General features: G+C 40.7%; 1 protein-coding gene across 11 annotated transcripts in view; it reads left to right on the top strand.

The window, feature by feature from the left end:
* KDM4C (lysine demethylase 4C) overlaps window positions 1-13,140 on the top strand; it is a 451,156-nt gene that overhangs the window by 398,656 nt on the left and 39,360 nt on the right. For all 11 annotated transcript variants that reach the window (XM_063649534.1, XM_063649532.1, XM_054502416.2 and 8 more), the window contains one exon: window positions 4,947-5,117. In XM_063649534.1, the coding sequence (XP_063505604.1) occupies window positions 4,947-5,117 (171 nt within the window). The remainder of the gene's footprint in view (window positions 1-4,946; window positions 5,118-13,140) is intronic.

The following is a 13,140-nucleotide window of genomic DNA, read 5'->3' as shown; positions in this document are numbered from 1 at the left end:
GGTCATGCCTGAAGTTTCTGAGAATTTTTATTTAGATGAAGGTTGTGTATTTAAATTATATACTGGCCATTTTTCTAAGCAGCCAATCTGCATAAATTTCATATCCTAAGCAGGAAGAAAATGGTTGTGATCTGGAGCCAGCCTCTTCCTTATAAAGCCTGCATCACCTTCCTTTTCCCTTGGCTAGCCTCTTCTACTTTCCAGACCCTGTGAATTTCACCATAAACCTTCTATATTCCCTTCCGCTACCCACATACATGCACACCTAGCCAAAGAAAGAGAAACCAAAGAAACAGAACCTGTAGAGATGAATAGGGATATCACTCTACGGTGCCCCTTTGCTTCTCTTTGCCCTTTTCTGGACAGGAGCAGATAGAATTCATTCCTCTTCCATTTTGAAAATTTGTCTATGCCTATTCACTCACCCACTCATTTATCCATCCATTCATTCATTCACTGTTCATCTGTCAGGAACAGTGTTACAGACACCGTGCTGGGTTCTGTGGATAAAAAGACAAGCTCTGGCACTGATTCTTAGAGTTTACCCTGTCATTAAAGGGATGGTAACTGAAAGAGTCATGTGGCCAGGGTCTTAAGAGAGTTGTTAACAAAGGCTTTGGGAGCCCTGGGGATGGACAGGAGACCACATTATGCCTTCCTTCCTGGGGACAATAGCCATGTGCCTGAATTTGACAAGAGTAGAGTCGGAGGCTACTGGAGCGGGTAAGGTGAAGAGTGGGTGCCTGGATTGTTTTCCTGGCAGTGATTTGGGGCTGGACTGATCCTTGTCAGTGTGAAGTCAGGGTGCTGCCCACTCATCCATGCCAATGACTCAGATACCGTAAGAAAGTGGTTGATTCACCTGAGCTGAATGTCTCAGTATGTTATTCATTTCCTAGATGAAGCCAGTTAGGATTTGCTGAGAGTCTGCTCCCAATGAGGCTAGGCATCCTTTGTGCTTCATCCTGTTTTATAGCACACCTTTGATTTAGGTATAATTTCTTCCACAGATGACCAAACTGAGGCTAACAAGGGTTATGTAACACCCCCAAGATCACACAGCTAGTAAGAGTAATCAGCTTATAATGCAAATCCCAACACATTGTCCCCTTTGAGGGCAAACAATTTTTATTAAACTTCCAATTTTAACAAAATATACAGTAAATAACTAATATCATAAATAAAATACAATGCTTGTAATTCTGACAATGACTGTTTTTCAGTTTGACAGAGAGGGCAACATCTGCAAGAAAGTTCTGCCAAGATGAAGCTGTGTGTGTCCCTAATCCACATCACTCAGGGCCACTGTCTGTGGCCACACAGGTTGTGAATGTGGCCTCCTAGAGTTAGTTGTAACCTGTAAGAAGTAGCTGTCACAGGCCCAATCTTGGAGTCACATCACTCTGCATGCTGTGCCTCCACTCATATTAATTACTACATCCAAGTCATTCTCTTACTTTAAAAGGTTGGATATATTTAAAGGGGATGAATGGGGGTAAAGTCGTAAACTGCATAATTATTTCAGTATATGTTATATACTGTCACCTAGCTGTTAAAAATTTCTACTTCAAGTATAGTGCATATAAATCAGGCTTCTTACTGTTGTGCTTTGTCAAATGTTTACATAACTACCGACACCTAAAGGTACAGAAGATTTTCGCAAGCAACCCAGTAATCACTGGGGAATGATTTCAGGAAGGAAAGAAGGAAAATATCCTTTTGTTCTGTCAGGTATGTGGGACACGAGATGACAGAGATGGTTAGAGACCCTTATGAAGATGTTTGTTGGGAGGGGCTTTCCCCTTTGTCCAAATCATGAGCATTCTTGTCCCCAGTTCCTTTCTTCAGACCCTCATCTCCCACTATACTGTTGCACTAAGCTCCACCAGCCCCTTGTCTATGGCCATACAGACCTGGATTACCTGTCTTCTACATCTAAACCCCTCAGTGGCTTCCTAGGTTCACAGAATAACATTTAGACTCCCTAGGATGGCATAAGAACTGTTCTCCCCCACCCCCAGTGCCCTGACCCCTGGTCCCTGGGCCATTTCTCTAGTTTCTCCTACTTTCCACACCACAGCAAGACCTCTTGCATTTCCCACAACAGAATGGCTGTTTCCTGCTTCTGGGCCTTTGGTCATGCCTGTCACTCTGTCTGTCCTTGATTGTGTTCTTCCCCTAATTCTGACTGCTGCAAGCCCAGGAATGAGGAGTCCTGCTGTAGATGGCATGCTAGAATGTGTTCCATCAGTCTTCTCTCATGCCACCTGTGAGATGGCTTCATGGCACATACCTGTATAGGACTGTTCCAGGAAACAGTAATATAGTCTTAGTGGTTTTGTATATTTGACTCTCCCACACCAGATGTGGTGCCCACTGGCTAGCTACAAATGACTGTTGAGGAAATTAGTGAATGAATGACTCTCTGGGAATGTCTTTGTTTGGTTTCTAGAAGAAAAAGATTAAGCATAACACTCTGTACACTACAAGGTGTTTTAGCTTTTTTGAAATTCACTGGGGAAACAAAAGCAAAGCCTCTGATTGACTAGTGATTCTGAATGATGATGAACTGTATTTCCCAGGAGTGTTCTAAATATCCATGCAAGAAAAGACTGGGGTTTAATGAGTCCCAGCTTTCTGTAGGTACAGATGACATGTCAGGCTAATTTTGGTCCCTTGGGGATTATGAAGGCCTGGACCTTCCCATGAGCTTGGTTCAGGGCCTTCCCAGAAGGTCAGAGCTCATGACATCAAACAAATCAAAGTTGATGCATGAGACTTTGAGGCTGGTATAAAGAAGATCCAGTCTTGAGAGCAGACTTTGGCATTAGCTATTGACTGCAGTCTCTTCCTAGTAGGTACAGGCTTTGTAGGAGTTCCTGAAAGGGGAATGGGGACTATAGCCTTATCTTGAAAATCAAAACAAACAACCCAAAAGACAACAAACTAACATTTCTAGAGCACTTAATATGTGCCAATCACTCTGCCAAGTATTTCTGAGAGAAGTCATTTATTCTTGTTTCCTTAGCATGATGTATATACCCTGAGGCCTACACATGGTTTTTTAGGATGCCAAGAATATATGTGGAAGGAGAAGAGGGGGAGGGAGAAAATGAAATAAAGATGGAGTCTACAACTCATGCCCATATTCTTAGGTAAGGACTGCAACCCAGCTGTTATCAGTATGAGCTGGTAATTGAACTTGAGTCTTAATTCTTAATTTAAAAATAAAATGAACTGTCATATGCGTTAGTTTTTCTAGTCTAAAACTATTAATACAGCTCTCCTACAGGTCTTAAAAATTACTAGGGTGTATTTAGGGATTGAGCAAATGAGTAAATGGGTTTATATTGTAGAGGCCAAGGTTTTCACTGAAAAAGGATGAAGATACAAATATGGAATAGAGGGAGGCAAGAAAGAATCTGCAGGGATGAATAGGGATATCACTCTGAACTGGTGATTTCCAATATATGTGTGTTTGTGGCAAATTGATATATGCATGTGTGTATTTATGCACATATATGTGCATATGTTAAATGCATGTATTTCATTGTTCCATCTACCGGAAAGATGAGAATCAAAGATACTCTTGTAATAAGAGCATACCTAAGCACCTGTATCTGAGTTTCTAATGTCACTGCCCCTCTAAACTGAACCATACTCCTGGAATGTTCAGGACTGGTGCGAGATGATCCTGAAACATCTTATCAGACAAGATAGTGAAGAACTACTGTTAAAAAAAAAAAAGAAAAGAAAAAGAAAGAAAGAAAGATCACAAGAAACAGTATGAAGGGGCTCTTATTGGTCAAATCTGGGACAGTTTGAACACTAAAATAATAAAGTATGAACTATAAACAACTGGGGAGGAGGAATTCATCAGCCCATAATGACAATGGATGGATAGAAGGAAAGATGGACGGATGGATTGATGGATGGATGGTTGGGTGGATGGATGGGTGCAGGGAAATATGGAAGACTCCTGCTTACCAAATGTCAACTAAGTAAATAAGTGTGGATGGGGTGATAGAGCAGGAAAAATCGAGCATACACCACCATTGCAGTAAAGGTTGTGCACAAAACTCAGTGGACGCTAATTCCAAGATTTAAGAGGAACAGGACATTTACATATTGACGAAAGTGTCTTTCACAGATTGCTTTAGTATAATAGAAAAATAGCAATTAAGTGGAGAAATTGAACTATACTTTGATCAGGATCAAAATTAACATCACCATTGAGGGGTAAGCAAACATCGTGTGCCTTCAGAATATCCTGAGAACAAGAGAACATCACCTATTTGGGATTCTGGCCAAAAATGTGTAACCTGAATCTAATCATGAGGAAACTTAAGACACATGCTTTATTAAAAAGCAGGAAGAGGAAGAATTGTATCCTTCCAAAGTAGCACTACCATAAACAAAGACAGAGGAAATGGTCCTGATTAAAGAAGCCTAAAGAGATGTGGCAACTAAATGCAATCCTTGACTCTAGACTGGATTCTGTACTTGGGAGTTTGACGGTAGGGAAGGAGGATACCATAATGGCCATTACTGGATCATTTGACCAACTGGAGTATAGATGGAGATTAAAGTATCCTATCAGTGTTCAGTTTCCTGAAGTTGATCTATTTGCATATACACATACATATGTGTGTATATATATACATACATATTCTTTTCTCTCTCTCTTTGTATATGCATACACGCACAAAACCAATGGATGAACCTGGGTAAAGAGTGTTAGTATAAACAAGTATTGTTTATACTATTTGTCTTCTTGCAACTTTTCTGTAAGTTTGAAATTATTCTTCAATATTAAGTTAAAATTTTTTTTTAATCTTGGCCAAATAAATGACTGTTTTTCAAATGAATATTTTTTGTGTTACGTCCTTTCTTTTCCTGTTCTCTCTCTTACTTCTTTTCTTCTTTTTTTGTGTCCCTTCTTTTAGAAGTCCAAGGCTTGCGAGAAGGTCATTTCCGTGGGTCAAACGGTCATCACGAAGCATCGGAACACCCGGTATTACAGTTGCAGAGTGATGGCTGTGACATCGCAGACCTTCTATGAGGTCATGTTTGATGATGGCTCCTTCAGCAGAGACACATTTCCTGAGGATATCGTGGTAAGTAGGCTTCCTTGAGTGCCTGCTACCCAGAGTAATTAAAAAAAAAAAAAACCAAAGTAGCTGAGCCCTTCAGAATTTTTCTTTTGGCTTTTTGAGTAGCTCATTCACTTGGTTCACAGACTTTATCATTCTAAATAATATCCAGATGACCTTAGACTGATCTTCCCAGATTCTTTTAATTGAGTGAGAAATGTTATTTGGCCAAGAAATAAGGGAGCAGCCCTCACGACCTAATCACCTCTTAAAGGCCCACCTGTTAATACTATCACATTGGCAACACCTGAATTTTGGATGGGACCTATTCAAACCATAGCAGATATGAATCCCCCTATTCTTTTCTGTTACAAGATGTGAACAAATTTGAATTCTTTTATGACTTCTTTTTCTTTATGCTTAACTAGAGAATGTGGCTTTGATTAATCTGACTTGACAATGTATTTAAATCTTTGGATATCCACATGGGAGTAACAAAAGTCACACAGAAAGGCTGTGGCATTTAATGAGTTTCGTTACTGTGGCGGAGACTAGAACTCTGTGTGTGTGTGTGTGTGTGCACGCATGTGTGTGTGTCTGGCTGTCTTGTTGGTCTGTCTCCATCTCCTCCTTCCTCTGTCCCCTCAGCAAACACCTTGGGGCTCATTCTGAGGAACTAGTGAATGTGTGGCAGGGTAATGACTGACTTTGTTTCAGGGCTTGCTTTCTAGCAGGGTGTTTTCACAAGAAGAGCACTTTCCACAGAGGGTTTTTTTGACACCGAAATCAAATCCCATGACTGAGAGGAGAGTGAGTTAGTCTGGTGCTGATCCTGTTATCCCTTCTCCTTTCGGGGGGTATGTGAGTTTGGGGAGCTGACCCTTAATAACGTAGTCATCACTTCTGCCTCGTTCTGGGTCTCTGTTGATGCTTTGCTTTTGTTTGTACTTGGAAAGATATTTTCAGCGACTCTTTAATAGTCATAATTGTGTATTATGTGCACTTGAAAATTAAATGTAACCTTTTGAGATTGCTGAAGACAGTTTCTAGGATTTTGGTCTCCAGGAGTTGAAGAAACATTGATTCAGTTAGTTTTGTTATACTTACTTCTCTCTCTATGCTGGTAAGAATGACAAGTATATAAACAAAAGTAACCTTATTTGAAAGATTTTAAAGCAAATTAATATAAATTATTTAAAAATCCCAGAAGAGTGAATTGTGTTTCTTACCAGGGTTCTGGCTGGAGCTTCCCTTTACTGCATTGCCACTGTTATTCATAAACAGCATCCCTTAGGTGACATATTCCCCTTGTTAGAATTTGTCGTCTCTCCAAGCACTCAATCTACATTCACTGAATACCGGCTGTGTGTCACTTACTTACCACACTAGGTGCTGGAAACATAAAGAGAAAGATGTAATCCTTGCTCAGTCTTGGTGGGAGGTAGGCTGGTAAATGGATGCTTTCTCTACCGTGGACCCATGTCTAGAACCCATGTGGTTCTGTACTTGAACTACAAGCAATCTACCACCTGTTGGGGCTGGAAGAATGAGTAACACTTACTGACATTTACTATGTTCCAGGCACTGCTCCAAGAACTGGAACCATGAACTCAGTTCATCCTCATCACCCTACACACTAGGCACTATAATTTTTCACATTTTGCTGTTGAGGAAACTGAGGCACAACATGGTGAATAATTGTCTCAAGGTCACACATAATTAAGAAGTTTCAGAAACACTATTTGATTACATGTAATCCGTCTCTAGAACTTCCACTCTTAACCCTGGGGAAGAAAGGACATTTAAAGCAATAGGAGAAGGGATATGCAGGAGCAAGAGAGACATGAAAAGCCATTGGTAGAATGAGGCCCCTGGACTTTCACCAGCCCTGTGCAGGCTACATAGTTGTTTCAGAATTAGCCTTCTCTTGTGAAGACTGTGAATATTGAGCTGGCAAAAGACAGAAGACGTTTTGGTGAGGAACACTGTGGTGATGGGGTGAAAGACTTCTGAGCACTAATTTCAAAACCTGAGCACAGTTAAACAGGTAAAACAGTGAGGTCTTTAGCCATGATAGGAATTAATGAACCCTAGATTCTCTTTTACATCACAAGCCTATACACACCATGCCAGTTTGAGGCTTTCCTGGAATGTCTTTACATTGGAAAAGAATGTCTGTGATCCCGTAATGTTTGAAATCCTGCAAGTCTTTCCTTTGACACCCTCCATTTCCTCCCACTGTGAACCAGAACAAATATGATTTTAAGTACACTTGAGTGTTGTGAGAAGAACATAGAAGCTAACCCATAGAAGAGTTTTCTGGAGCGCATGCCATTTAAATCAACAAGAATGAAAAAGCAAAACTCTTTACAGCTTGGTTAGTGTCACTTAGCATTTTTGTTAAGGATTTGAGGCTTAGCAGCAGTTGCATATGCCCATGTGGCCACAACTGTTGCCCTGGAGGGGGGCAGGTAGCATGGAGTGGCATGAATTCACATAGATTGGAAAGGATGCATCTATCTAAATGTGGGTGAATAGTAATGTCTTTTTTTTTCTTTTTTCTTTTTTGAGGCAGGGTCTCATTTTGTCACCTAGGCTGGAGGGCAGTGGTGTGATCACAGCTCACTGCAGCCTTGCGCTCCTGGGCTCCAGTGATCCTCCCACCTCAGCCTCTTGAGTAGCTGGGACTACAGCCATGTGCCACCATGCCTGGCTAATTTTTTTTTTTTTTAAATTTTTTTGTAGAGATGGTGTCGAACTGTGTTGCCCAGGCTGGTCTCAAACTCTTGGGCTCAAGCGATCCTCCCGCCTCGGCATCCCAAAGTGCTAGGATTACAGGTGTGAGCCACTGCCATTGACCTAATAACTTCTTCAGAAAAAAAAAAAAAACAAAAACCAAATTCATCTTTGTGCAGGTCTTCTCTATTTTGTCTGATCTTTCCTCCTTCTGTGCTCCCCACTGCCATATCCTAATCTCTTGCCTTCTTGGTTCCCCGTTCCAGGCTCCTAGTAGGAATAATTCAATCATGTTGTGTTTCAAGTTCCATATACTTTCTAACAGTGTCACCATTGTTAGCTGCTGTAGCCTCTTCCCTCTCTTACTTTGGTGATGAATGAGGCTTCCTCAGCTCACTACTGCTGACTCTACAGGGGAAGTTTTTTCCCCTTATAATATTGCATTAGGCAGGGTTCTCCAGAGAAGCAGAACCAATAGGAGATACACTTGTAGAAAGAGATGATAAGGAATTGGCTCTGTGATTACGGAGGCTGAGAAGTCCCAAGATATTTTTGTAGAGATGGGGTCTCACCATGTTGCCCAGGCTGGTCTTGAACTCCTGGGCTCAACTTAATCTTCTGCCTCAGCCTCCCAAAGTGCTGGGATTACAGGCATGAGCCACGGTGCCCAGCCCCACACACCATTATTTTAGTCATGGGGTTTAATTGCTAAGATCATCCCACTTCCACTTTTGATAATTCATCTACGTCAGAACTGTTGTCTGGGAGATGGGGATCCTGCTCAGTACCCTAATGGAAAGTTTCATCAGCACGTAAAAAAAAAATGTAATCAGGTTTGTTTCTGTCTCAGTATCTTGAAGACCATGGCAGAATAATTATATGGTGAAAACACTAACTACATTTCATATTCCTCAGAGAAATCTTGTTTTCATTAGGTGATATACCTGTAGCATGAGCAACTGGTGGTAGAAAATGATGTTTTTCTTCTGTTTGTCCAAAAACTCTCTAATCCACACAATGTGCTTATCAGATGTGAGTGCCACTGGGAAGAATTATTCATCAAATTATTCATCAGATGTAGTGTGACCCCAATGTTACTGGCTACTGAAGAACTAGTTCTCTAAGCCTCGGGTACTCGTTAACTAGAACTGCTTTAAGGGTACAGTGCAATTTCAGTTTCCTATGAAAATCAAATTTAGGATATCAAGTTTAATCATCCCAAGCTATTTATCTATGTATGACACAAATAGAGTCCCTTATGGAGCCTGATGCTTTAGTAAAGAAAGTTACATACCCATATTTATAGAGTTGATGATTACAAATCATTTCATAAGCCCAACAGATGAGAATCCTTTAATGCAGGCTGGCCTATCCATGTTTGAGAAATTTGGCAGGCGTTAAAAATGCTTATGTTCGGGTTATGTGACTGGAGAGAGCGTTTGGAGCAGTAATGAGAAACGCTCTTTGAACTATCAGGAAATGTCTTTCCCTACCTAGGTACTTTATTTCTGTGCTAGCCAGAAAAAATGTCCAAAAAATTCTTTCTCAACAATGCACCTGCAAAATGTGTGTATCAGCCCAGTTAAACTCCACATGCAATCTGTAGCTGTCAAGGGAAGTAATAAAACATGTATTATTACACACCTCCATCTGTCAGTCTATGAAATTGGGACACACTTGTGATGAATTTTTTTGCCTTCCACTATTTTGATGGGAATGAAAGTTGCCCACCTGAAAGTACTCAATGAGCATAAAGATTCCAGGGCCTCTGTTGGCCTCTGCCAAAACCTGGGATCCTCTAGCATGCCCATGTTTACAGTAGAGTGATGACTGCTTCCTTTCCTCTGAACTTTGAGCTCACTTTGAGGGAGGAGAATGATACAGTGGACACTTGAGTTCTCACTTAACATTCACCACTGGGCATGAGAAGAGAAACAGGACCATTTAGAAATTTGATAGCAGGAGTCCATCACTGAAATTTCCATGGGGACTGGCTACATTTTTCAGCTTTGGTTGAAATGTGAAAGAAGCATGAAAACAATACTTTTCAAGATTCTGGGGGTGAGTAGTTATGGCCTTTAGTTTTGAGGGCTGTACAATGCAAACTGAGGTTCTTACAGCCAATGTTTTTTTCTCACATAAAGGCAGTTTGCTTAAACTTTCCAGCCCCGGTTTTTTTCCCCTACTAATTTGAAAGGAGCAAATAAACTAAATGCCTGACATATAGTAGGAAAAGTCCAATTTTTTAGAATATTAACTTTAGTATGTAGAACTTTTTTTTTTTCTTTTTCCTTCCCATCTAGTTTATACTAACCTTTTCTGGTCTTGAAATTTGGAGTTAAAAGATGTGTCCTCAGAACTTCGTGCCTACTTGTCAGATTAGATGAGAACCTGTACTTGTGAGGTTTTGCTGGGTCCATTTATCATTCCCACTTGCTATAAAGTAGTCCCAGCATCTTTTAGACTTTGTAATAGCCTAGTTACCTACATTTATGCTTATGTTTTCTGAGTGTATTATTTCAGTGTTATTTCAATGGCTTTCTGTAACAAACCCTGCTCCAGAGTAAGTTCACACTCATTTCACAGACGTGGTATTTGCCAAGTCGCACAGAAGCTCCTCAAAGTACACAGTGACAGAGGTAGGTCCTGATTGCAGGTTCGTCCGCTTGTTCCATTGCTTATTGCCTTAGAAGGTCTGCTCTTTGTGGCTTAGTGCAGCTGAGGTAGAAGACGCTGTGCCTGCTCTAAGGGAGAACACAGATCCAGTAGGACATGGTGTAAAAACCGTTTCAGTGTTTAGCCCCGCACAAGCCCTTGCTTGGCAAGCATAGGTGTAGGAGAGATCTGGGTATTCCAGAGGCAAAAGAAAATATCCAAGTGGGTTTGAGAAACTAGAACAGAGTTGTTCCCAGAAACATTCTCTACTGTGGGATCCCGGGAAACATTGTTGGATCCCTCTTGCCTCCTAGATTTTGAGGTGTCCTAGATGTTCAGGTCAGGTAGCCATGCATATATGGCATTGGCAGATACCCCTTGTCAGTGAGCTCACCTCAGCTTTGGAAGCCCTGTCCCATCCCAGACCATTTGTGTTATGTGTGCTCCAGAGGGATGCCCTTCTCCTCTTCCCTCTCCCCCTCCCTGCCAGGCAGTTCTGGTTCTTTTGGAATCAGTGGACATTTGCCAGAGAAGGCTTTGGAAACTTTCTTTGGTTTAGAGGTCTGCAGGCATGGCCCACATGGCCTTTCACTCTTTAGGGTTCTCTCGCTTTTCTGTCTTGACTGTGGAGTTGGGAATCTGTGAGATGAAAGGCTTCACCAAATTCCAGTTAATTTTTACTTCCAAGGGAAACCTTTTATACATGTAAAAGAGTGTCTAAATTTACTTTTCTAAATGTTTAAATTTATCTGACAAATTTTATTTATAAATGTAATATTTGCATAAAAAAGAACAAACTCATTTGTTCCTTGATTAATGTTCGTATAATGCATAAATCAAATCCTAACCATGTTATGTTTATGTAGCCAAATTTCCTTGGACATTTTAACTATGATTATAAATTTAATATATACATTTTTTACAAATGTCACAATTTTTTCTAGGCATTTAATGCCCATAACTTTAATAAATCAGACATTAGTTAGTTTGAATTCTATTTCAGACATCTTCAAAAACGGTATGTAAACCGGTATAATATTTACAAAACACAGATGCACCTTTATAAACACAATTTACATAAGATTGATAGATAAGTAGACAGACTTTGCCCAATCAAGGGGAAACAATATTACCATATTGGCTAGGAGTCTACTAAGAAAAAATAATCGTAGAATCTGAAGGCCATTTTAGAGTCATAGAATCTGGTTATGCCTTTGAAGAATAAACCTGCAGTTATTGGGCAGGGGCTCCTAATTAAGGTCAGGTTTCAGTTGATTCATCAACTCTGTAAACCTTGTACCTTTCACTGGGGTCCTGACTAGTCTTACAAGTTTCATGAACTGTCTCTTAAGTCCATGGAGGTGGTACTTTCCAGGTCCTAGAATTTTATTTCCTTTTGTGTACCTCATATGACTTTTTACATTAAAGCCTCGGACATAGGAATGAAATGTTGAAGCCTTTACTTAAGTTGCAGTTGCATCTTGTTCCTTTTTTTTTTTTTTACCAATTGTGTGTATCTCACTGACCCCAATTCTGTAGGCATCATAGCGACAGTTTCCACTCATCACTGGGGATCCTCTGGAGAAAGTATGTCGTTGCCCTGATGTCCCATGCAGGAGATTCACTAGTTGCCACAAAGACAGACTGACAGTTATGTTTTTCTTCAAATATATGCCTCCCTCACTTGAGGGTATTTCTCTTATTTTCTCTTTTGGCAATTATCTCAAGGTGATTGGCATTGGGAACTTATTCCCAAAGGACAGGTTCCTGGCACTTCCTTCCCACTTTTTTCTTTCCAGGAGAGACTCAGGTATAGCATTTCATCTTCAGCCTAACAGAATCAAAATAACTACCTTGAACTTGAGAGCAGTGTTATTTATTTCCAGGACTTCATCATCTTTTCTCAGTGCTGAATATTCATGGGTGAGCCTGCTTAAACCCATGGGCAGTAGGCACCATGAGCCAAATCCGCTCCATGTTTGGGAGTATCCAGTGATGTTGTCCGTTCTGAGCTATGTGTTGAACACTGTGTTAGGCATCATGGGGGATTCAGAGATGTGTAAACACAGGTGTAGGAAGAGTGACGTGGATGTTCTGGAGGCAAAATACAATACCCAAGGAAGTTTGAAAGACTAAGAAAAAAGCCATTCCCAGAAACTTTTTCAGCTATGGGATCTTGGGAAGCAATTTTGGATCTTCGTTGGTGCCTACATTTTGAGGTGCTCTGGAGTTTTGGGTCAAGTGGCCAAGACAGTGGCAGACACCTCTTATCAGTGAGCCCATCTCAGCTTTGGGAAGTCACATCCCATCCCAGCCCACTGATGTATTATGCTGCTCCACATTGATGTGCTTATACTCCCTCACCCCCACCAGGAGCTGATCTGAAATATTTTACAAGAAAAACACCCAGTGGAGGTTATTGACAGTAAATTCGGGGAATGAAGCAATTGTGATGGGCCAGAGTGTTTAAAGAAGTCACATTGAGGAAGAGAGATGTCAGCTGGGTTACTGACTTAGAAGAGTTTTTGTGTATTCTAGATACAAGTCCTTTTTCAGATGCTTTGCAATGTTTATTCCCTGTCTGCATAATGTCCCATTTTATAGTGTGAATATAACACATTTTGTTTATCCATTCACCAGTTGATGGACATTTGGA

Source organism: Pongo pygmaeus, chromosome 13 (genome assembly GCF_028885625.2).
Source record: "Pongo pygmaeus isolate AG05252 chromosome 13, NHGRI_mPonPyg2-v2.0_pri, whole genome shotgun sequence".
In the NCBI taxonomy this organism is placed as follows: domain Eukaryota; kingdom Metazoa; phylum Chordata; class Mammalia; order Primates; family Hominidae; genus Pongo; species Pongo pygmaeus.
This window is presented reverse-complemented; position numbering and strand designations above follow the sequence as displayed.